The 25,758-nt window shown below is 37.4% G+C and overlaps 2 protein-coding genes across 2 annotated transcripts in view; one reads left to right on the forward strand and one right to left on the reverse strand.

The window, feature by feature from the left end:
* The window catches only part of LOC120340591 (coronin-7-like), a 105,196-nt gene that overhangs the window by 78,092 nt on the left and 1,346 nt on the right, over positions 1–25,758 (reverse strand). Inside the window, exons 2-6 of the mRNA XM_078120232.1 lie at positions 25,499–25,647; positions 23,543–23,732; positions 21,706–21,782; positions 20,152–20,286; positions 19,082–19,167 (exon numbers count right to left, since the gene is read on the reverse strand). Of these exons, the coding sequence (XP_077976358.1) occupies positions 19,082–19,167; positions 20,152–20,286; positions 21,706–21,782; positions 23,543–23,732; positions 25,499–25,647 (637 nt within the window). The remainder of the gene's footprint in view (positions 1–19,081; positions 19,168–20,151; positions 20,287–21,705; positions 21,783–23,542; positions 23,733–25,498; positions 25,648–25,758) is intronic.
* Positions 3,605–17,537, forward strand: LOC120340590 (uncharacterized). Its single transcript, XM_039408888.2, has 8 exons — positions 3,605–4,133; positions 4,586–4,727; positions 5,170–5,402; positions 6,500–6,612; positions 9,349–9,579; positions 11,656–11,766; positions 12,277–12,441; positions 12,982–17,537. The coding sequence occupies exons 1-8, from the start codon at positions 3,756–3,758 to the stop codon at positions 14,504–14,506; spliced, it is 2,898 nt and encodes a 965-aa protein (XP_039264822.2). The 5' UTR covers positions 3,605–3,755; the 3' UTR covers positions 14,507–17,537.

Here is a 25,758-nt window from a genome sequence, read left to right on the forward strand (position 1 = left end):
CCCTCTAACCCCTCTGTGGCCCCCTTAGGGGACCGAGGGCCCCCGGTTGTTAACCGCTGCTCTATAGACTCACAAGATTCGTGCAAGTCCACGTTTTCGGCGGGCTGTTACGATCTGACATGACAATTCAAAATTTGAACCCCCCCTCCCCTCCTTTGAAAATTCCTGGCTACGCCCCTGCTTCTGGGGGGGGGTAAAAAAAAACTTCAAGCAAGGGCATAGAGTGAGCATATGATTTAGAAACTCGCCGTTTTCAGTCGATGCGCGGAAAATAAAAATAGTGAGATAATTCAGTAAGACGTAAACAACTGTAAAGAAAAAAGAATCGCTTCTGTCATCATTTGAAAAATAAAACCGCTTTAGCGCGGTCGGTCAGTCATAGAGTGCTGACAACTCAAAGTTAAATCCGATAGAGAATGTTTTTCTCAGCTCGTTCGAAACTGCATAATCCAAGCACTCGTCACGTTCTTGTATATATATCTGTTTGTTGATGTTCCTCAAAAAATATTTCTGACGGTCACTTTTTTATAAATTCTAATCCTATCGGTCAGTAATGCTCTTAGTTTTAACCCAAAATAGTACAAATCCGCTCGTTTCGATGAAATTTCATGTACATGCGAAAATAATCTGATTTTGAAATTTTTCACACGCGGAAAAAATATGAAACAAATATAATATGGAAAAACAATCTGTCTTCCCCGAAACAGAAGGTGCGGCTGCGTGAGTTGTGAGCATGTGGCTACTTAGTTTCGGTATCATTTAGGTCTTAGGTTCCCGAAGTGCTCCCTACATACCCCCAGCCCCCAGAGATTCGATGGAGAAACCTAGGATCCTCGCGAGCTAAGAACTGACTTTGCTAATTTTGTAACTGTCCAAAGAAGTAACAACGGCATTAATAAAATTTGAAATCGGTTAATACATTTGATTCGTTGAACAAAATGATTTTAAATTACTCAGGAACATTCGTTGGCAAGTAACAATGTGTTTTTTATTAATATAACTTAATTTGTAGGGCTCCTTAAATAATAGTCAACCCTTGCTCCATAACTCCAAAAGTTTGAGAACCCCTGATTTTTAGGGCAACATTCCTTTACAAAAATCTTGTATATTTTAAACCTTAGTCAGTTTTTGTTTGCTCTCCTGGTCTTTCGTTCATATTTTATCAATTATATTATCACCTTTTATGCTCTCTTGGAGCCGAAGGAATTTCTACCTATATTACTAAGTTTTAGCGCGAAATATTAAATTTCGCTAAAATGTTACTTTGTCTGTTTTCTGTGCGTGATGTTCTCATCCATAAAACAGTCCGGGGGAAATGACAAAATGTACCCCCTCTCGTTCATAACTATCTCCCGCTAGATTCGAACCCGTAAACCCACTATGGGTAACAAAGCGACGGAAAGTATTATCCCAACCAGTGATTTCCCTACACCCCCCTATAAGGGGGTGAACACCCCCCTAAAGTTTTAAACGATTTTCCAAAACCTCCCGCTAATATAAACAGGGATTTCCTATAATTGAAGGATTGCAAGGGAGATTGAACGACTTCAAGTTACGAGCGAAACAGGATTACATTTTGTATATTTTAAACTAAGCGAGGTTAACTCGTGTTAACTTATGAGCGTCATTCCCTGGTGCAAATTGCATCGGGCTTAGCTATTGGCGCTATGGCTTAATGCTTGAAGCATCGGTTTTCAATCAGTGGGCAATGACCTACTGCTGTGCCACAGAACATTTTCAAATGGGTGCTCCCGAAGTATGCGAAAGAAGATGGCGGACATCAGAATGTAATATGTGTACTAGGTAAGGGTTAGGCCATAATTTTAGGTATAAATACTACGGGAGGCTCTTGGCTAGTCTTCGAACTGATAATAAGACTAAAATAAGGAAAATTGGAAAGAAATTATGGCCTAACCCTAACCTGTTACCCATGTTACGTTCCGATGTCCACCATCTTGGTTCGCATACTTCGGGAGCACCTTCAGATGTGCCCTAAATCTATTAAAAATTGTTATTAAATTAAGTTAAATTAGATGGTAGTAGTAATGATTGATGATGCTTTTATTTGCAACAGGGTTGCAATTTTCATTCTAACTATCAAAGTGGATTTTTTTTGTTTTTCTAGTAGCTTTTTCTTTATAAAAAAATTTTATTCTCATTTTTTTTTGTTACGAATTTTCTCATTTTCTATTCTATATCCCATTAATATATTCCGCGAAACACAGTTTGAAAATTTTAAAATAATAATTTGTCTTTTTTTTGCCAACTGAAAGCAGCTTTGACTCTCACGATTTTTAAAAGGATTTCCGCGGTTTAGTATCAGAGATAGATTTGGATTTTCTTAATCTTAATCTGTTCACATCTTTGTTGTCTTTCGGTCATAGTCGGAATTGTAATCGTTATTGTGATTGCAAATGTTGATAGTTTCGTTTTATATTTGTAGTCGCATAGCTTTTCCTTTTTACTTACATTTGAGTAAAATCCTATCAGAAATGTCAACATCCTAATCTCAATCAGAACTTCTATAGCTCAAAATTTTAAGACGTATTTATATTTCAGTTCGGTATATGTATAGTTATGAGTTACTGTGAACGCATAACTACGGGCTTTTTAAAAGAACACTGAGTAAGGCACACAACATCTCTGCGGAGATTGTAACGAGACTTTATGGACAACCTGTATTTGTCTTAAGAAGTTTAACTTTGGTCAAAGGAATTAATATTACGTGTTGATATGCAGCAAGATTTGTGTTTTCTAAATATGTTGAAATAAAACGCCAGTCGCTGTTATAGATGACCAAATAATAATTTTTTTTAAAATAATGTTGTTCTATGAAATTTGCTATTTTTGGCGGTGAAATTATGAAATAATTATTTGTTAAAATCGTTTTTAATTATGATTTCTGAGGGAGTCTTTAAATTTGACTTTAGTCAAACGAAAGTTACAGTAATACATTGTGCTTTCGCGTACTGAGCAGTAAAACTCAATAATTTTCATAAAATTGTGATTGTAATGTCTGTTAACTCAAATCCTCTGGAATATAGAGTGAACTCTCTAATAAAACCCGTATAATATAATACAAATACATGGTGTCCATTAAGTCACTTTACAATTTCAATTTTATTATGAAGTCAGTTCTCAATATTCTAACCAGGTTTGTTGTTTTTTAATTAGTTATTGTTCAAGTATTTTTACTTCATTTATTACATCTGTGAGGGCCAAAACAATTTAATAGTATCGAACTATCGATTAGTTTCCTTTGCAATTTTGAAGACTTTATGGACACCTTATACACTCTAAAAACTTGGCATTTTTTATGATTAGCAAAAAAAATCAGTTTTCATATTTTCTCTTTTTCAAATTTTGATTAAATTGTAATTTCTATGGAGTCCTTACACGAATCAAACCGATCTAATAAAAGCAGTATAATACAATTACAACTTGTTTCCCCGGGAGATTCCTAACTTTATTACAAAAAATAAATTAAGCGAATCACTACCACGAGAACGCGAAATTAACACTATACGCTTCTAACCAAGCAAAACAGTAATGAAAAGACGTTTCAATAAAAAAACGTTTGTATTTCTATGGCGATTGCTGACTGTTATATTTTTATTTGCAGTTTTATTGACCTAGCTAGGCTTTCAGTCGTTCAGTAATTGCTTATGAAGCGGAACAAAACAAGCCTCCCATATCCTATAAAACGCTGTCGTCTGCTTTTCTTCAGTCCATTGTGACATCAAAGAGAAGGAATAATGGAAATATCTTGCACGCAAAATGCAAGTATGAGATCACAAAGCAAACAAGGATTTATTGACTTTGGTAATTGTGACCGAAGAATACAAACGATAAATCGCAGACGAAAAATATCAAGTTCATTGTTATGGAAAATTTATTATTTAGACAGAACGAGTCGAGCCGCAATCATAATATTATCATTAATATTGATGGGAAACGGCACAAACGGCGCGAATTGTCCCGCAAAATGTTCTTGCCAAGCTGCCAATACGGCGTTTTGTAATCATAAAGCATTGACATATTTTCCCATGGATTTTTCACCGTCGATCGAAAAACTTTATTTATTTCATAATAATATTACAAGGATTAATCCAAGAGCAATAGCGAATCTAAAGGTGAGTGTGATTAATTTATTTGTTTCATATTTTGTGGGTCAGTAGTTCCCAACCTTTTTGCTTCCTCCTTTTGCCTATTTTAAATTCTCCATCTATACCTTACGCGCGAAAACAATTTGTTGTTTTATCTTTATTGAATAACTATCCGTATGTGCTACTGCCACTCTGACTTATACACATTCGAAATATATTCCAATATAAATATGTAAAATACCCTAATACTAAATAAGTAAAGAATGCTAGTAATTGTGGAAGTATTTGAGACCAAAAACAGGATTTATATATTGATTCACATAAATTCAAATGGATAGTCAAAAGAAATAATAGATTATAGATACTTAGATGCAAGATCGTTTTTTTTTCTTCGACTGTCTCAATTTTTAAATTCTCACCTCTTGTCTGTGTGTATACTTTTATCAATGGAGTTCAAAGGTAAACATTATTTATTTCAGAACCTAAAACTATTGGATTTATCTGGCAACAAGATTTCAGACAGTTCACTATGGAAAGGAATATTCAGTCAACTTCGTCTTCTGGAAAACTTAATTCTACAAGATAACGAAATCAAAAGCATTTCAGCTGACATGTTTCAAGGTACGATTTTTGCAAATTACCTCCAAACATGGTTCCAGGCAAGCAGAACAAAATACGTGTCTATGAATTTCGAAAGTAGCGGAATGTTTATATTTGGTCATTATCATTGTGTTTTAACTAGGGCTGGGCAATTCGAATCGATTCAGACGAAAATTTCGAATCGCCGCCATCTTGTTGTTTTCTTTACGCCCAAGAACTAACTGAGAGGTGGATTCTATGACGATGAAAATAATACAACCATTTTAATTAGACGTTTTTACATCTTATAAAGCAGTGTGACCCGTGACGTAATCCTTCCATTAATAGCAACTTTTTTGCATATCAGTTGCTGCATCTACATAGCCTTGTCCATAGCGAATTTGGTAAGATAGCCGTGTAAAAACCCTAATTTACCAGACATGCATACAAAAAATATCTAACGAACGACGCCATCTTGTTTCAGGTCTCAACAATCTGGCTCGTATTTATCTCCAAGGAAACCAAATCTCATACATTGCAAATGGAGCGTTCAACAACTTACCGAATCTCGTCGAATTGAAATTACGGAACAACAAACTCGTCTCATTTCCTCGACTTATCAATACATCCAACTTGCTATTACTAGACCTTGGACATAACATGCTACGATCGATACCTGACATGACACTCTCGACTGTAAATCTGGAGCATTTAATGGTAAGTTGGTACTCCTGTAGTGTGTGTACCAGATTAGGATTAGGTTATCAGGACATGGTTATTCAATTTCATGATTACAAGATAAATGGGCGAATGTTAAAATTTCTGAAGTATTATTTGTAAGTATTAAAATGAAATAGGTGCTGCGCATCCTATAAAAGACTGGCGTCTGCTTTTCCAAAGGGTTGATGGGACCCCGTTCGAAGACCACTGGTCAAGACAGAGCTCCCCAAACGTTTAAGCTCGCGATCCCTTTCAATATAATAAAATTTTCCGCGGCCCCTGTCTGCAATGTTATGCAAGCGCGTCGGTTCTCTGGGCCTATGTATTCTATCGAAATTGTGAGATTCATGGTGTACACTAGTTTTAATATTTGTGTTTCGAATAAAAAGTCTAAAAAAGTACAATAGATAAAGCAGTTTATGTGAAATTAGTGTACTCCTTTGCGACCTCTAAAATCCGCTGAGCGCCCCTCTGTGGGGTCGCGACCGCCAGTTTGGAAAGCCCTACGATAATTGGTGGTTAGTAACGAAGGTCTGAGGGAAGCTATCGCTGTCCAAATAGATGTGTTTGTGCCAAAAATCGAGACGATGAAAACTGTTTATGATAAATAGTTTACCATCCTTGGTGTTGAAAAGCAAATAAAAAAAATTTCGCATCGCACAACGCCCTGAACTGGTCACGGTATAGGAAGTGATGAAATACAAATAACAGCTACAATGAGTTATGTTAGGTTATACAGTATTTAAAATTATTTGTATGAAGAGTTTATGAATACCAAGGCGCAAAAGCGGTATTTATAAAATAATTACAAATATTTCACTCTAAGTCTAAACAACATAGGTCATGATTTGGACATGTTAATATAAAATGGGTTGGGGCGTCTCATCACAGAATTTAAAACGCTTATTCGGAAAGATATTTTACAAGTTTATATTTCTTTGTTTTAGCTATTTTTACTTTTTAAATCGGGGTCCCGCCCTGGCCTCGCCCTGATGGTAATATAAAAAGAAAATCTGCGGCTCAACCTTATCATATAGACCCCAAAATGCTTATTTGGAGAGATTTTTTACAAGTTTCTATTTTCTTTGTTTTAGCTTCAGGACAACCGTCTGACTCAGCTTCGAACATCAATTTTCGATGACACGAGCCGACTCACACAACTTGACATCAGCAAGAATAGACTTACCGCCGTCCCGCTCGTGATAAAGTAAGTGCAATACTTCTTTATATGGTGTTTTCTAGTAAGTTGCTAAACAAATCTCGAAAGTTTACGAAAACGTGATAATATGTTTATAACCTCTAAGTGGGTAGCAGAGAATTCAAAATTAAGAATATTTTAAATTGTTAGACCGGGAGTGTGCAACAGGCGGTCGACAACACGGCCATCAAGCTATTCTTTGTCAACACTCAGACTTTTCCCGATCAAGCATAAAATACATGAATTTTTTTATTTTGCTAATTTCACTGTATGTCCGAATTTGGGTACAGTCGAACCCCCCAAAATCATTTTTCTGTATCATAGATAGCAGTTTTCTGTAGCTTGAAATGCTTTTTAAACCCCCAAAACTAATAAAAACACGCGTATTCCAGCGTTCGATCGGACCCGCTAGCAGTTTCGATCTAACTTAGCAAAAAAAAAATTCAGAACCCCCCTCCCCCCATATGGCCCACCGACAAAAACTATTGCACGCCCCTAAGTTAAACTTGATATCATCGCCGGCTCAAATAGTATGCCACCTTGCTGTGCAGAGCCTAGTGTCGAGCGAACGGCGTACAAATACGTTGAATAAAAAAGCACGATATATTCTCAATTTTATTTAAAATAACATTTTACAAAAAAAAATAGCAAGTATTCTATATTCTATTAGCATCTTCCTAAACAGAGCCATAACGACCGCGTAAATAAATTTTCTAAAAATACACACACATAAAATATTTTAGAAGCCATTTTGTTAAATTAACACAAAAATAATTTGTTTTCGCTTTATTTACGCTTCTAATGCGTGATGTCAGCGAATTCCTCGAGAATTATTCCCAATAACCCAGCATTACGGGTAATCTCGGCGAATTTTGCGCGGTCAATTATAAAGAAAAAATGCAGGCTGTGCTGAAGTACTAAGCGCACGATTTTTGTTGCTATTTGTAAAGTGATGCTGTTAAATAGAAGCAGTAAAGTTAATAATATTTCACAGTGATGGGTTTAATGAGCGACCCCCCATCGTTGACAGGGTGCCCAAAAACGTCGCCCGATTTTATGGTAATAATATTTGTAATTTTGATGAAATTTTAATGTATAATAAATGAGACCTACAGGCACAATAAGAACTAATAATAAACAAAGACAAAGAAATTTTAATTGTTATTGATATAAAAGTGGGCGACTTTTTTTGGACACCCTGTATAGAAAAGCTGTTAGAAAACCAATTGTCGTTTGCCATTTTCCTGTCAGTAATCGTTCAAATTTTAGTTGAAGGCTCGGAATTTTTGAGCGCTAATTGTGAAGTAATACTGTTAAACAGAGGCAGTGAAATAAATAATATTTCACAGTTATGGGTTCAATCCTCCATCGTATAGTATGTAAGCATGGTTTAAGATTAAACCTATATAACCATAGCTTTTTTAAAGCCAGTGGGCACATGCAGTGGCGCATTCATAGAAGGAGGTCGTTTTCGAAATGTAAAAAAGCATTTTATATATCATACTTAGCAATTTTCCGTACACCCACTTTCTCCGTCTCAACTTTCTATCTGTTACTGTCTAACTTGGCAATTGGAAATTTCAAAATGTCGCACCCACCACAAATAGACGAAGGGGGGAAATTCAACTAAAAATATGTAATATCCAATAAGCACTAGCGGGTAAAAATAGAGTCGGTGAAACTATTACCTCGACATTATTACAATAATTCGCTAATTAATGACTTTTAATCACGTTTTTTATGTTAATATCCGCGCGCTAAATTAATTAAAATCCCTTTGATAATCGACATCGCTTGAACATGGAACGTGAATAATTTAGCTACGGTTTGATAATTAAATAAACCGTGAAAATAGGCATGAGCCGGTCCAAAAAAAAAAAAATTTGGCTGTCATGACATGCGGAATTAAAATCTCGTCTCGCGGGTCCTTAACCGTTCCAAATTAGAACTTCGCCGCGGGCCGCACATTTTTTCATTGTCGTCCGCATTTGGCCCGCGAGCCGCAGATGCACACCCTTGCGCTAGACCAGTTCGAAATAAATCATACACGCAAATTATTTCTGATATTTCCACATTTATTGGATATATCATCCAGAATAGCAGGCACATTAAGCTTTCTTGTATAATTACCGCGAGCGTTTAGAATGAATTATATACAATTATACCCTCCGTATAATTGAGGGTATTGGGAATAGCGGCCTGCACAGATGAAAAGAAATTCTTTATTTTTTAATTGTGGATACTCACGCGATGTGGCAAGTTATGAAATCTACATGCCTATAGGCTAAATTGGTGATTTATATATTTTTGTGAGATGTTTTCGCATCTTTACTCTTACAAAAGCCCTGGTCAAGAAGATATTAATGAGTAAAAACTACTTTTTTGGTCAAACGCTTCGGCCATTAGTCCAAACAATGTAACTCAAAAACTTGAGGTGAATTTAAAAACATAGTGTTTTCGTTCAAATCGGACGATATTGTTTATCTCATTTATACATCGTTGTCAACTAGGTCCCGAAAAAATGGGCCAACTTAAAAAAAAATACGGAATTTCCACATTTCCAAGTTTTTCCATACATGAATACCACTGGAATGAGAACAGAGGGTCGGGCCATGAGCTCCTCCAGAAGAAAGGCAAAAGATATATATGCTTCTACGTTAGCTAGTGTGCAGCAAGACACTCCGATTAACTTGTATTGCTATTTTTAGTAAGTATAAGTTATTCACATCTTGCATTCAATTTCAGGTCGCTATCAAGTCTTCGAGCTCTTAACATGTCACTGAACAGAGTCCGGACGATACCTGCCGACACATTTACAGACATGAAAAAACTCAAAACCCTGGATATCCATGGAATGGGACTAACTTCGCTACCCTTTGGTATCATACCTAGGGGGGTCATACTCAACGTATTCGACATGACGGACAACGATTGGAATTGTAGATGCGACGCCAGCTGGCTGCCGCAATATATCAGGTAAAATAGTCAGTGTTAAACCACGTGTCCGGAAAATTCGCTGTAGGAAATTTTGCCGCATAGGAAAAATCGCCAAAAGAGCATTTTGCTGCAAAACAAGTATTTGTGATTAAACAGTTAGGCTTATGGAGTTAGGGTTACTCTCAAATAACGAATTTTTTTCATGCGGCGAATTTTCTTAAAATATAATATCCGGACACCCATAACTAGTAAAAAGCTTTTTAATGTTTTTCCAAGGTATAGGTATTTATCGTGGGATTCGTATACCTGAGATTTACGGCTTTAATCGTTACGTACAACGCCTAAATCACTTTGCCACTGTATCCACCTTATTCAGTTATCGCCAGTAGAGGCGTACCTTTGGGTTGGGATTTTCTGTATTACACACTGCGATTTTTCTAGGCTTGCAACGCTTTGGGACCGCAAGACTTTTATAAATCCACGTTTTTCGGTCGGTCCCGCTAGCTGTTACAGTCTAACTTCGCAATAAGAAAGTTTAGAACCCCCCCCCCCCCACCTTCTCCCATTCTTCGAAAATTCCGGAAAAATATCTATCTAAAACCTAGCCTCTATAACCTAGCTGTAAATTATCAAAATGGCGGAATATGGATCCCTATTATTCATATCATATTCGTTGTGACTCACAGGCAACCAGACTTATTGAAAAACATTAAAGAAAGTAATTTTGTATAATTTACGTGATTTTAGCCTAAAATATAGCATTGGGTCGGTGTCGAATGTGAAGAAATTACTATTTATGGCTGAGGTCATCTATTGTACATAAATGACAATATAGCGAATAGTTTTAGACATTTTGACCTGAAAAGGAATCATACAAAAAGCCACTCTTATGTAACGATCTACTATTTAATGATAACGTGAATCTTTTTGATTTGGCCTCACCTACCTAATTACTTATCGATTTCAATCGGTAAGTATGTTGGTAGGTATTTGTCTGTTTGTCTGTCTGTCTGTTAGATGCACGCGATATCTCACGAAAGCGAGATTGAATCTGCTCCAAATTTTGCATGTGCATTCATCATAGCTCGGACCAGAAGCCTATTGATTTTGGATGAATTATGTGGTATAATTAGCGAGTTATTAATTAATTAGTGATGGAACACGAGGTGTCACTATGGAGTAAAAGCGCTGTTTTGGGGTATCCCCTAACTTTCGATCGATAAGTCTTTGGTCTCCGACCGATATTCTCGTTTAAAATATTATTGAGCGAGATCACATGCATAATTGTTAAGCCGATCTATTTTCATCCGCGGCCATAAAAATCGATCTGTTTGCTCAGCCTTGGTCGTTAGAGATTTGGACTATATTGGCATTGCAGATGACCCATATCGTGTTAAACTTCAATGTCCCTCAGGGTGTAATAATAAATTAGAGAGACAAAGCCGAACCGTATTTCGATTCTTTCCTAACTATAGCAGCTCTTTATCTAATAGTGTATACTATACGCATTGTTTGGAGCGAAAGGCATACAAAAACATATATAAAAAATAGACCGAATTTTTCATGGAAAAAAATCGCGAAAAATTAAATAATTTTAATTTCTGTTCCGAAAGCGATAATTATTTCTATGTCAGCGGCCAATATCTTCCCTGAAAAGCATATAATTGGTAAATTATCCCCCAATTATTGGTCGAGGAAGAATAAAAACGTCAAAGTATAAACTAGTTGAACTTCCTTTATTAAAATAATTAAATAAAATTTAAGTTGTTAGTAAAACGAAAGATGAGTTTGCTTAAATCCTAAAACAAGGCTACTCAACTGGCGAACCGCGATCCGAAAGCGGAACTTTTGAGTACTTGATTCGGACCGCACCTTAATTCTTTATTTTGGATCATTCGCTCGACTTTAGATATGTGAAGGTATTTATCACGGGGGAGGAGAGGAAAGCCGATAAGACGGCTCGATTATATGGCGAATCACGACCTCTCGTCTGGTTACCAATACGTGTCGGATATGGGAATACACGCGGGCTTTGCACATGATTTTATATTAGGTTTTTTTATATTTATCCCGATGGAAAATAATTATAAAATTTTTGTATTTTTTTCTTCATAGCGTATTCAGACAAGCGTTTGTGAATCCTGACGGAATAAAATGCTCGGCAACATCGAAATTGAAAAACCGAAAAATTGAGGATCTTTCAGCAGACGATTTCCAGTGCACTGAGTAAGTATAGAAAGATATAGACCTGACATGTCCGTGCCTTCAAAATGAGTCAAGTCACATGTTCGTGGTAAGACGCCACAGTTTGTATCATGTTGCCACATTTTTGTACCACATTGCTACGTTTTCGTGTTATGACGTCAAGTTTTACATCGTGGCGTCACGTTTTCATAATTATGTGCCACGGTATTAAATCATATGTCATGTTTATCGAACACCTACTCCAACACCCCTGGTATTTTATCAAAAGAGAAAGGGGGCAATTCCCTTTGGTGCCTTTAAAGGTGTTGTTAAGCCACATGACTAGTATGGTGCCATTATTTCGTGTCATTTTGTCATATTTTGTTTTATAATGTCATGTTTTGTATCATTGTGCCACATTTTTGCTTCGAGTGTCACGTTTAATAATATAATGTCATGGTTCTATAATATCGTGGCACACTCTCCTATCATAAAGTAGAAGTCATGGGGCATACTCGTCTAGATAACTAAAATAATTTATCTTCTTCACAGGGAAGAATTAGCGAAGACTCATTTCCCGCCAAAAGTCACTACAACAACCAGCGCAACTACGACATCTAGTGATCCAAGAAAACCATGGGCTCCAAACCCATGTGATGTTTATCCTTGCTTCCATAAAGGAACTTGCTACCTTTCAAATGGACGACCTAAGTGCAGGTAATAATAAAGATTCTTTTCAAAATTTCTTTTTATTATACCACGGGTGCTTTCAATGTTTCCAGGCTTGTCCATGGGAACGTCCTATGGTATGGGATAGCACACATCTGGGAACTCCAGAAGTATGTGCACCAAGATGGCGCTGAACATAGTATTTGTACCAGGTTAGGATTCAGGTTGTGCGTCATCTTGGTGCACATACTTCGGGAGCGCCCACGAGACACGTGGGTCACGCAATATCGTATAATTTTTGGAAAAATGATGGTAGAACATTCAGTTATGGACCTCGTATCCATATATTTTAGAATAGCTTTCTTTTTGGTCAATAAGAGTAAAATATATTCAAACATTCTCAGTACATGGCGTGTGCCATCGAGAAAGCATATAACAATTCTCTGTGATATTCAGAACTCCGGTCTCTCGTCTGGCAATAAATCATAGGAAAAAATTTGAATGGGAATATTTAATTAAACGCGACTAAATTGACTTTGCTGGCTCAGCATAAGAAGCCTAAATTTAAAACTTTTATTTTATTTCCAGATGTACGAGATATTGGACCGGTCCGCAATGCAAAATCTCTTTACTACCAACGACAACTACTACATCAACTATATACACTAGGAAGCCTAGCACTAGGTCACCTGCAAAGCCAGAACTTATGATAAACCAGGACTCAGTAACTGAGAATTCAGTCGAGATTATACTTCCACAAACAGACACAGAACTGCTTGTATCTGTGAGCGAAATCGGGGAACACGATAATACGAAAGAACTGAGGATAAAACCTATCGCCCATCCGTTTACTGTGCTTGGTTTAGAGTCCGGAAAAAGTTATAATATTTGTATACATCTACCTTTGGGGAGTAGAAATGATAGGAACCCACCTTATATAGAAGAAAGGGACACGTTATGTGGCTCTGTACGTACTGAAGGGATTAGTGTGATAAACAAACCAGTACATAACACAGAAATTCAAGTTGTACCGAGTCTCAGTGGCAGCGAAAATGTAAACCCAACAGAAAAAGGCACAAAAGACAAAGACGTAAAAGAATACAAGCCAGGTGAAGGCGATAAACTATACGGCGATGTAGACCCCGAAACGACACCAACTGAAAGCAGCAATTTTCAAATCATTTATCCGGCTATTGGTGCCGGTATTGGAGCCATAATTATCATCGTTTTGATAGTTATGTTTTTCGTCTGCTATCGTCAAAGACGTAGAAAAAAATTCAAGCAAAATAACCCAGACTACGTCCCGGGTTCTCCCATAGACACCACACAAATGGTTGACATGGAGATGGCACCCACAATGCACCTGCATCAGCACAACCATTACCCTGCTGGATGGGTCGACCAGGCCAACGGCTCAAAGTCTGATAAAAATAAGAAAAATACGAAAAATAAAAAGCAAATAAACTACATAAACAACAACCAGAAAGCAAGAAAAGTCAGCACCCCGAATCGGACCAGCTCACCTGGTAGTAACTCGAGTAGCAGTAACGGCGGAACATTACAAACTCGTTATGCCGACACTCCTCTTCATTACTCTCCACATCAGCAGTATAATCCCGCTACCCCGCCAATTCAAATGCAATATGACGTCATGCCGCAACAAATGAATGGCCGAGCGAATGAATATATCTACAGAAATCATCAGAATAACAATAATTCCGCTATGTTGCCACCAAATAACCATTACATGCCACGAGAGAGGCCATACGACCACGAGGTCATGGACGAAATGGCGCCTCTAGTGGTTGGCGGGATGAATCCGTACAACTACGGCGGACACTTGGAAAACCAAATGTATCCCATAAGTCAACACACTGGTCCTACGTACATCGCGCCTTCGAGTGCGGTATCGTATCCACAAGTTAACTCAAGGTCGGCGTTCCAGCCTATACAGAGCCCAAGAAAAAACACTGTCCGAACGCCGACATCTGATTCCGGGCCGATTACGACGCATGTAAATACAGTGCAAGTACTGCCGACGTCAACTTGTTTGAACCGTAATGTCGTGAATGACAGCATGGTACGGTACCAGGAAGGGGTACCGGTGGTTTGAGAAGTAAAAATACCGACCAGGGGTGTCTAAAACGAATATCTGAATACATTCAGAATTAGTTCAATTCGATAATAAATAAATAAAGAAAGGTTTATATATATTTTATTCGAAATTTTGTCATTTTGCTTAGGCATTCAAAATCTGATCGACCACCCAAAAAATAAACAAATATTCGAATAAATTTAAAAATTGGGTATTTTCGATATAATTATATCTTGATTTTAAGAATTATTTAAAATAACCATATGAAATGAAAACAGTGCTCTTCTCAACTATTTTACATCGGAAAATCAATTTTTATAATTTACAATAGTTTTTGTAAATCCCTCTCTCAAAGATGACCAATTTTGTAATATACTCAATTTTTAAAAAATAATATTTTAAAATGCATTTGTAATGATAAATTATTCGTTTTGGCCATCCCTGAAGATGGCGCTGTTGAGTAACAACTAACGCTTCATTATTGCTGTAATAAAGAGCAAAATTTGCATATGCAAATCAATAAAATCATGCCAAAGAGTCTACGCTTCGGAAAATTGGATATTTGCATTCCGAAATTTGGTAAATGAGCTTTCAAGGGGATGTCTGATAAGTCTAAAACTCGGAAAATAAAGAAATTAGCTTTGTACGTACAGGTTGTTCATTAGGTCCTGAAATTATTTTAAATTACAAAGGAAATTTACTGATAACATATATAGTTACCTACAGGTGCGTTAATATGGGATAAAAACTTACTGAATACTGGATAAAATTAAACAAACTTGGTTAAGATATATTGAGAACTGACTTCCTAACGAAATATTGAAATTGTAAAAGATCTTTATGTACACCCTAAACAATTGAGGACACCCTTGAAGGCTCATTTTTGCAGTAATTTTTACTTTTAATGCTTTAACATATTTTTGCTTTCGCAGAAAGTTTCACGATTTTTTAATTTTTTTATTTTTATTCTAAAAGTTGCCGAATATTTACATGTTTATTGGTTAACTGTGCTTCATTTTGACTGTAACAAATTTTTATTTTTTTTCATTGGTTTTTAACAGACGTTAATAAATTGAAATGGGATGCCCAAAATGGAATATTAAATAGAAGTTAAATGAGATATAGGATTTATTTCATATACGATTTTTCTTTAAAAAAGGTCCGAGCTCTCAACTAAAAGTGGAAGAATACTGATAGAAGAGTTGCAACTACTGACATACTTCTTGCTATATTTAAGCTTGCTCTTAGCAAGTGAGGAAATTAAAATTTCCAGTCATGTCAAATTTTACTGATGACAAAGTTTAACGCAATCACTGATATTCCAAAAATTATGCCATAAATCCTACCCATACATTCGAAATATCAAAAAACCAACATAGTTTGAATTCCAACAGTTTCGCATTGAGCTATACCTTTTTTGCAGTGGTCCAAACTGCAGCCCGCGGTCCAATTATGGCCCGCCTTACTATTTAATATGACCGGACAAACTTTTAAACACTTTTAATGACAATTGTTACGTCATTATCACAGTTTAAGCAGGTGTATATTCGTAACATTTCACTTATACCGGTATCGTAATTATACATACCAGCAATGTTCCCTCTAATTTTTTATAGATGTGTGCGCAGAAATTTTGGTGTTTGCGCACTTTTTGGAAATGGCTGATATTTGTGCAAAAAACCAATGAAGAAATTTTGGCGTTCCAACCGGGTAATAAGTGGGCCAACAACAAACTTTCTCAACCTGCCAACCGAGCATATTGTTACATTACATCGAAATATGTCTGTGCACAGTAAAACTATGCGTGTGCGCAGCCTCTGAAAGCTGTGTGCGCGCGCACACCTTAGAGGGAACACTGCATACCGGTATCTGTCCCTTGCGAATATTCTTCTGCTTCTAATTTTGGCCCCATGGTCAATCCACTTTGGGACCACTGTTTTATAGGATTGAATTTACATTATATTATCTTGTTTACACATCCCACTTTACTCTGCTACCTATATTGTCTTGCCTGATAACACTTTTCAATCATTCCCGAAGTGTTTATTCATTCCTTCTTATTTATCACAAATCCCTGAGTCAACATTTTTGTGATTAGAACCTACAGTAATATACAGGGTGATCGCTAAAAAAACAGAAAATTTTTCATGTGATATTACAATCACAGATGCTCAAAATGTCGCCCGTGCGCTTCAGAGCAGTGTCTCAACCTTGGAGTCGAAGCTCATGTAACCTTTTGAAGGTTAACTTGTGGGATATCGTTCCATTGCAACCTATACCTATTCGCATTTTATTCGTGATCTCATCTGACTTTTATATTTCCTGCTTTTCTAGCGATCACCATGTTATTATGAAGTCCATGTCTTTCGCATTCTGTTATTACACATTATTTGTGTCGAAATTTATGGAAATAAATCTGATTCTGACAAATTGTCATAGTAAATCCAAATTAGCTAACGTCACAATTCCCAAAAATCGAGTATTTTGATCTCCTGCAATTATGAACCAAGGACCATCTCTTGGAAGGGTTATAAACTGTACATGTATTAGTCCTGATTTTAGATAGTGCGTTATGTCCATTTTAATTCTGGCTGATTGATCTAAAAATTACATAAATGTGTTTTTTTTGAAAACCTTAAAATGTGACGCAAAAGCTAATTTAAATATACTGTGGCTATATATAGGGTGTCCATAAAGTCTTAAAATTTTATAAAATTGCAATCGGAATTTATCGATACCATATATTTTTCAGCCCTCACAGATGTATTAAATGAAGTAAAATACAAGATATATTGAGAACTGACTTCATAACAAAATTGAAATTGTAAAGTGAGATTATGGACACCGGTATATTATCATATTTGCATATTAAATCAATCTTGCAAAAAGAGCCTTTCTTGAAAGTATTTCAAGGCTAATAACTACTTTATTTAGCTTTACCATAGACAGATGCTTTGCTGTGCCAATTTTATGTTGCATTATGCATTTTTTTTGTTATTATTCTCTAGAGACTATTGCATAGAGTAAATAAAACGCTTCAATTATACAATTGTGTTTACTGGGAATGCTGTCACTTAAGGTCAGTATTGTCATGAGCTTAGCGAGAATTTTAGGTCTCAGAAGGTCAACCGGTCAGTTATTTTCAATAATACAACGATGGTTTATGCGCTGATACCGGGGGGTGGGATTACTCTTTTTTTAGTTTGAGAGTAGTGAAAAGAAGTTTATTATCAAGGGTTGGCTCCACGAAAAATGAAATTAAATCTGGGGAAACTGTCACTCAAGGTCAGCATTGCTGTGCGTTCAGCGGTGATTTTCACATCCTAGAAGTTAATCAGACGGTTCTTTTTAATAATACAATTATTGAGGGTCGGCTTCATGGAAAAATGAAAACAAGTCTTTTGTTATTTAGCTGTAAATTGAAAGTGTGCGAATTCTGCTACTCAGAGAGAAACGCCATTAAGGAATTTATTGCCTTCAAGCAAAGTTAGCAGTGCAACTCCATGAAGTCGAGTTAATCACATATTTAGGCCACACTGGTGGGTAATGAAGTGCAATTGTCAATCTATTTTATTTTGGCCACTCGGACATATGACGAAACGACAACAAATGGTCTAACAAAATGCAGAGGACTTGGAGGACGGGGCATAACTTAAGGAAAAAGCTAAAAGACGTACAAGTGCGCGCCAGTCCACCAGCCATTTTATTTAGATGACTCAAATCGTTTTTAATAAATTGTGAATTGAGTTAAGCTTTAATGGCGGATGGTTGGCAATTATAAATATCCGAGCACATGATATGTTTGATAGTGTTAAAACTAACAGGGCTGTATGGCATATATTCCAAACCTTTTTGTTCATGGGCGCCAAATTATCAGTGATAAAAATCTCGGCGCACTTACATGAAAAATAAAATTGCTGTCTTCAAATAAAACTCAATTTTGTGATTGATAATGTGTAGTTTATGCATTTTAAAGTTTGTAAACAAGTAGGCATCAGGTATGACGCAAATAGTCAACTCATCTTCCTCATCTCTGCCTGATTTTCCTTTGAAATAATCACTTATTACCGCGATCGGTGCACACCTGAGATATGCCACTAATTCCATACATAACACAAAATGTTATCCTAAAAATAACAACCCACAAGTCCCTGATCTGCCTGATGTGTGCTCACCACCTAGTGGGCTCTCTTGTTTCTTTGTGATGCACTGCTTTACGTGCTTTTATGAAGTGGATATGAATCAATGTGGATATGATGTGGATATGATAGAATAATTGAGTGACAAATGATTGCTGGACTTTTCCTTACCGTTGCAGAATGGGTTCTCCACCATGGAGTCTATGCATCTGACAACAGTAAGTGATAAATAAACAGAAAGCTGTGGCTCTACTCTCTACTCTTTACCTACTGCAAGACCCTGATTTACAGTGTGTCATGTCTAAATAGCAAAGGGCTGTCTTCTATGAATGAATGATGACTAAATCTCTCTCTCTGTCCATAAAAAGTAGTATACCAGACTTTCTGAAATCTATGAGTTCTGTGACACCCATACCAATATATTCTCTAAATACCAAAATACAACTCCACTCACCCCGTTCCTGACCCAAAATCTTGAGTGTGCAGACATGTTGGCTTCTCTCCACTGACGTCCCAAACTTTCAGCTCTTTCTGTCGACCCTGCGGATAAAAGTTAGGAACGCTTTCTTTAAAATTAAGAGTATATGCACTGGGACTTCAATCGTAGGGTGGTTCAATTAACCACTGGTCTGTTACGGCTTCCTCCACCATCAAGTCCATGTTTCTGATAATAAACAAGAGAGCTACGCCCAAATATATTGACACGTCTGTTCGCAGTACAGTACGGTTTACCGTACCGTCAGATCACCGTCTACAAATATATTCATACCGAGCGAAGCAGTACAGTAGGACACAAAATGGCGTCCGATGTCCGCAGAACGTTTAATGACGTCATAGCAAACAAAAACAAATCTGACAGAGCTAACAGAAATATTTAAAATGAATAAAAGTAATAGCCTTCTGGGGAAGAATTTTATCTTCAACCACTGGAAATTTCAAAGCAATTGGTCCAGTATTCGAGGAGAAAATCGTTTTTTTTATTATTTCCACTAGGTGTGTTATTCTGTGTCCAAGAACAAGAACAACATAATATTGAAACGATCGTTATGTCCACTACGTGTCCAATAACTGGCTAACTAATCCCATACTCGACATGGACTGGTAACTGGACGAGAGGCTACATGATTAAGTCGTCTTGTCAGCTTTCCTCTCCCCACAATAAATATGCAAATCCTATTCTAAACTTAAAGCTTGTCTAAAAAGAACTAAAATCTGAATACACTACACTCATCATACGGTACTCCCGTAGTGTGTGTACCAGGTTAAGGTTAGGGCATTATTTTATTTCGATTCCCTTATTTTAGTTCTATGACGAGTCTGGGATTGCCTGTGTTAGCCAAGTGAATACATCCCCCTGCCCATAGGCTTCACTCCCTTTACACAACTTGATGTAAAGTAGGTGAACAAAATTAGTTACCTCCATATTGGCACACACACTTCTGGAGCGTCCATCATACAATACATTTAATAATCTCTATTCATCGTACCCAACCAACTGCTCAGCAAAAATATAAATATTCTTACACTTGAGAATCCAGTTGTAAAAACCTTATCTGACTCTCCTGCCCAGATAACTCTCGATTCTTTGTGATTAGCATGGGCTTCTCCAGATGTTATCATCTTCCCAGATCTGGGATCACAGATAAGAAGATAACGGTCCTGATAAGATAAAATAGTTTTTTTTATTTTTGTTTGTGAAGCTGCTCGCCTTGTTTGAAGCGCATCGTGTGACTGAGAATACTATAAATGACCACACATATTCCAGCTTCGAGCTTCCTATCAATAGCCATTATGGTTCTAACGTTGCCCAACGTTGCCCTTTACTTCTGAATAAGTGCAAATAACGTTCGTCAAAGATGATTCTCCTTCATCTCTGAGTGAGTGCGCATAAGGTTGCTCACAGATGAGTTTCCGTTACTCCTAAAATGAGTGCGCATACCTTTGATCAGAGATGTGTCTCCTTTACTTCTGAGTGAGCGCCTGTAACTTTGCTCAGAGATGAGTCTTCTTTACTCTTGTGTGCGTGCACATAACTATGCTCAGAGATGAGTCTTCTTTACTTTTGAGTGAGTGCCAGTAACTTTGCTCAGAGATGAGTCTCATGTACTTCTGAGTGAGTGCCCGTAACTTTGCTAAGAGATGAGTCTCTCTTACTTCTGAGTGAGTGCCCGTAACTTTGCCCATAGATGAGTCTCTTTTACTTCTGAGTGAGTGCCCGTAACTTTGCCCAGAGATGAGTCTCTCTTACTTCTGAGTGAGTGCCCGTAACTTTGCTCAGAGATGAGTCTCTTTTACTTCTGAGTGAGTGCCCGTAACTTTGCCCAGAGATGAGTCTCTCGTACTTCTGAGTGAGTGCCCGTAACTTTGCTCAGAGATGAGTCTCTCTTACTTCTGAGTGAGTGCCCGTAACTTTGCTCAGAGATGAGTCTCTTTTACTTCTGAGTGAGTGCCCGTAACTTTGCTCGGAGATGAGTCTCCTTCACTTCTATGTGAGTGCCCGTAACTTTGTTCAGAGATGAGTATTCTTTACTTCTGAGTGAGTGCTCGTAATTTTCTCAGAGATGAGTCTCTTTTACGATACTTCTGAGTGAGTGCCCGAAACTTTGCTCAGAGATGAGTCTCTTTTACTTCTGAGTGAGTGCCCGTAACTTTGCTCAGAGATGAGTCTCCTTTACTTCTGAGTGAGTGCCCGTAACTTTGCCCAGAGATGAGTCTCTCTTACTTCTGAGTGAGTGCCCGTAACTTTGCTCAGAGATGAGTCTCCTTTACTTCTGTGTGAGTGCTCGTAACTTTGCCCAGAGATGAGTCTCTCTTACTTCTGAGTGAGTGCCCGTAACTTTGCTCAGAGATGAGTCTCCTTTACTTCTGTGTTAGTGCCCGTAACTTTGCTCAGAGATGAGTCTTCTTTAATTCTGAGTGAGTGCTTGTAACTTTGCTCAGTGATAAGTCACCTTTTCTTCTGAGAGAGTGCTGTAACTTTGCTCAGAGATGAGTCTACTTTACTTCTGAGTGAGTGCCCGTAACTTTGCTTTGAGTAAATTTCCCTAAAACGTATCTCTCAACCATACTTCAATTCACCTTAGTCGTGGCCGCAATATGGATTCCATTTTTTTTCCATGATATGCATTGAATCAAGTCTCTTCCTGTGTCCAGTTCTAGAAAACAAGAATTTGAAATTATAAGAAGAATATTTCATGTTCTCTATTACAATTCTTGATCAAAATCAATAAAAATATTTATCTTAGCTCCTAACAGGGCGTCAGGAATTCTCAAAGACGGGTTCTGTAATTTCTAATTGTCAAGTTAGACCAGGGGTTCCCAAGCTTTTTTCAGGACGACCCACAAGACAACTTTCAAGTGTCCAGTGCGACCCCAGGTCAATATATATATTTTTCATGAAACTTTAGAGCTTCTTTCACTGGACTTTTGAGTTTGGTCATGTGGTGGTAATAAGTAAAATATGCTAAAACCCAACAGTGATGTCACAATAAACACCTACATTTTCAATAACAAGAGCATAGAGCAGGGGTCTGGAACCTTTTTGGTCAAGAGAGCCATAAAATATACATATTTTCAATTGCATTTCCGTGCGAGCCATATAACATTTCTTCACTTAATCAGGCCTGAAATGTTTACTCAAAAGTCAACACATACAATGTCAATATACATTTAAAGTGATTTCTGATGCTGCGTGTAGTCGCTGCGGGCCTTGAACGGTTGCTCACATGCAGCCCAAGTTGAAATCTACGATACTCATCACCCTTTTTCGTTTAGGCATCTCCGTAGTGTTTTTAAAACTATATCGCTTTGTGATGTCACAATATATGTTCCAGAATCCCCTTGTTTGTCACAATGCCTGTCTGGTAATTATCTTACACAACATAGACACGTGCTGGACGCGCGTTCTCAAACGTATTGGGAATTTCCTGTCAAATTTGGCTATAAAAGAGTTTGAAATCTCGTAACAATAGTAAGCTTAGTCTTGGGATATTAGATTTTACTGGGAGCCATATGCCGTCACCAAAAGAGCCATATATGGCTCGCGAGCCATGGGTTCCCGACCCCTGGCATAGAGTGATGCCTATGGGCCTGTTTTACATTAAGCCATGGTACAAACTGCTAAATTTAACATGGTTTGTCAAATCTTAGATGAGTTGTACATCCATCCTCTACCATACCTCAGCGACCCCACAGACGGCATGACCTTGTTGTGACCCTACCTATTTATCACTCCGACCCAATTTGGGATCACGACCCCTAGTTTGGGAACCCCTGAGTTAGACTGTAACAGCTAACAGGGTCGGCTGGGGACTGGAGAACTTAATCAAGAGGGTCTAAAAGCGTTTCAAGCTACGAAAAACTGCCACATCTAATACAGAAAATTTGGTGCTCCCGAAGTATGCGAACCAAGATGGCGGACATCGGAACGTAACATGGGTAACAGGTTAGGGTTAGGCGATAATTTTTTTCCAATTTTCCTTATTTTAGTCCTATTATCAGTTCGAAGACAAGCCAAGAGCCTCCCGTAGTATTTATACCTAAAATTATGGCCTAACCCTAACCTAGTACACATATTACATTCCGATGTCCGCCATCTTGGTTCGCATACTTCGGGAGCCCCGAAAATTTTTTTTTTACATTCCGGAAGAGGGGGTTCTGATTCGCAAACACGCTGACAAATAATTCACTTTATATCAATTTTTCATAATAAAAGTTTGGGAAGGTATTCACTACTGGTTCTGAAAGAACCTCTCTGTCGCCCACTAGGGAGCTGATGGCCCAGTTTGAGGAACCCTGTATGAAGGGGCCATTGTGTCAAACGAAAATAATTGTAACTTCTAATGTGTCAGTGTGTTCTTGCCTAGATACTTGGTCAGAGTGAAAACACACAAGAAAAGAATCTTAAACAACTTACCGAATACCCTCTTTCCATTCTCAATATCATAAACATAGATCATAGAGCCAAAAGCGACAGCCAGAATATTTTCTGCAATTGGATGAAAGGAAATGCTTTCTGGTCTTTGCTTGAATTCTGCCAATGTTTGTATCGGTCCTTCACTGAAATTATCAGTGATCCCATCCGACGGAAGATCCCAAATTTTTACCTGTGGGAAGAGAAAAATGTAATAAATTGATTCCTATTTTGAGATCATTTTTAATTTATCTGTTCAACGTGAAATCAGGTTTGCCCTGAAAGAAAACAAAGTGGTCCACAGAGAAATCAGAGAGTGGCCACAATGCTAGGCACAAAAATCATTTTACTTTTCACTTTACAAGAAAACTCCCTGTTTTTTAGTACTTTCATTGCTTGATAAGGTAATTTCACTGTATGTTTTTACTTTGTTAAGCATGAATTGTTTGAACATAATGGGATTTGTAATTTACCAATCAGAATATTGCTATAAATACCACTGGAATGGTAAACAGGGGGCCTCCAGAAGGGACAGTGGCATGTCTAGAGGGAGGCCAAAGGGGCAGTTCACGGGGCAGCATGTTATAGGGTGAGTTTGTTGCTTGGTGATTTGAATAATGATATTACAAACATTTTACTCTTATTTGACCTTAAGTTTACTTATTCTCATGTATAACAATGTCTCTGATTTGTTTATCTAAAAAATTATTTTCAAAGTTAGGTATAAGGGGCAGCATTATCAGAAACTCGCCCCAGGCAGATGAAAAGTTTGTTACGTCACTGGGAAAGGGGCCATGACCCACGGCCACGAGCCATAAAAGGTTTATTTCAAATTAGCGTAGTCTTAGTCAATGATACCTAGTAACCCCCAAGGTGCCCTGTTTGAAAGAGCCTATATCTCAGTGGTTCCAAACGGGAACACATGGCCGCCCACAATGCCAGGTGGTAAACTGATTTCAGTTTTCCAGGTGTATTAAGTCTCCCGTTCTTCCTAGGTTCATAGCTTCATAGAGAGATTTCACAGGAGGTTTTCACTTTGTTGAGCATGAATTATTTCAACATAAAGGGATTTGGAATGAGTAAATAAGCACAATTATGAGAATACATTTAATGAAAAGGTTTCCATCCGTTGCAAAAGCCCTTATGTTAATTATCGCGAGTATCTACTCCAAAATATACACATATGTGTTTTGTCCACATCGCATTCGTATAAAAGTGAACAATTTTAATATTGCCATCGGATCGTATTTAGACATTTAAATAATCTTCCTTGAACACGAAGTAAAAATATGGGGCATATTGTTTTTCATACATAATTTCGAAGCGCTTCATGCAGTCAAAAACAAAACGACAAAAAATAAAAGGCACTCAATAAGATGAGACCCAGCAAAGGTATTTTCACCTATTTTACTTTCATGTTCCGTTTTCAAAATAACAAATCCCAATCAAAATAACACTGAAATGATAAACAGGGGGCCATGAGTGCTTTTGGAAAGGGCATATGAGCCGTTAGAGGACCAGGAACCACTGGTTTGAGAAATTAAACAAAAGACAGTTAATTTACTTCAAATTGATATAGCCATTGCAAATTAGGGGCTCCCGAAGTATGCGAACCAAGATGGCGGACATCGGAATGTAATATGTGTACTAGGTTAGGGTTAGGCCATAATTTTAGGTATAAATACTACGGGAGGCTCTTGGCTAGTCTTCGAACTGATAATAGGACTAAAATAAGGAAAATTGGAAAGAAATTATCGCCTAACCCTAACCTGTTACGTTCCGATGTCCGCCATCTTGGTTCGCATACTTCGGGAGCACCGCAAATTATACCTATTAATAAAAGCATTTGATGGTATTTTTAGTGGCACACAGAAACGGCTCCGTAACCCCCAAGGGCCCAGCCCAGAAAAAAAGTGTATTCTATTTCATTTATTGTATATTATTATTTAACAAACTCACAGTGTTATCAGCACCCGCAGTTGCCAATCTACAGTGGTTGAAAGGAGAAAACTCAAGGTCAGTGATGGAATCGCTGTGAGCGTTCAATGAGGGTCCTGCTCCAAGTCTGCCATTCGCATTGATATCAAACATCATGATTTTTCCTCCACCTGTATATAATAGGTTCAGATTGCTTATTTTGGGTTTTTTGCTATGAACAAGGATATAGACAAGCAAACAATATATGTACAAGTAATGTAGGTTCAAATTCAGTTTCATAT

Source organism: Styela clava, chromosome 14 (genome assembly GCF_964204865.1).
Source record: "Styela clava chromosome 14, kaStyClav1.hap1.2, whole genome shotgun sequence".
Taxonomy (NCBI): domain Eukaryota; kingdom Metazoa; phylum Chordata; class Ascidiacea; order Stolidobranchia; family Styelidae; genus Styela; species Styela clava.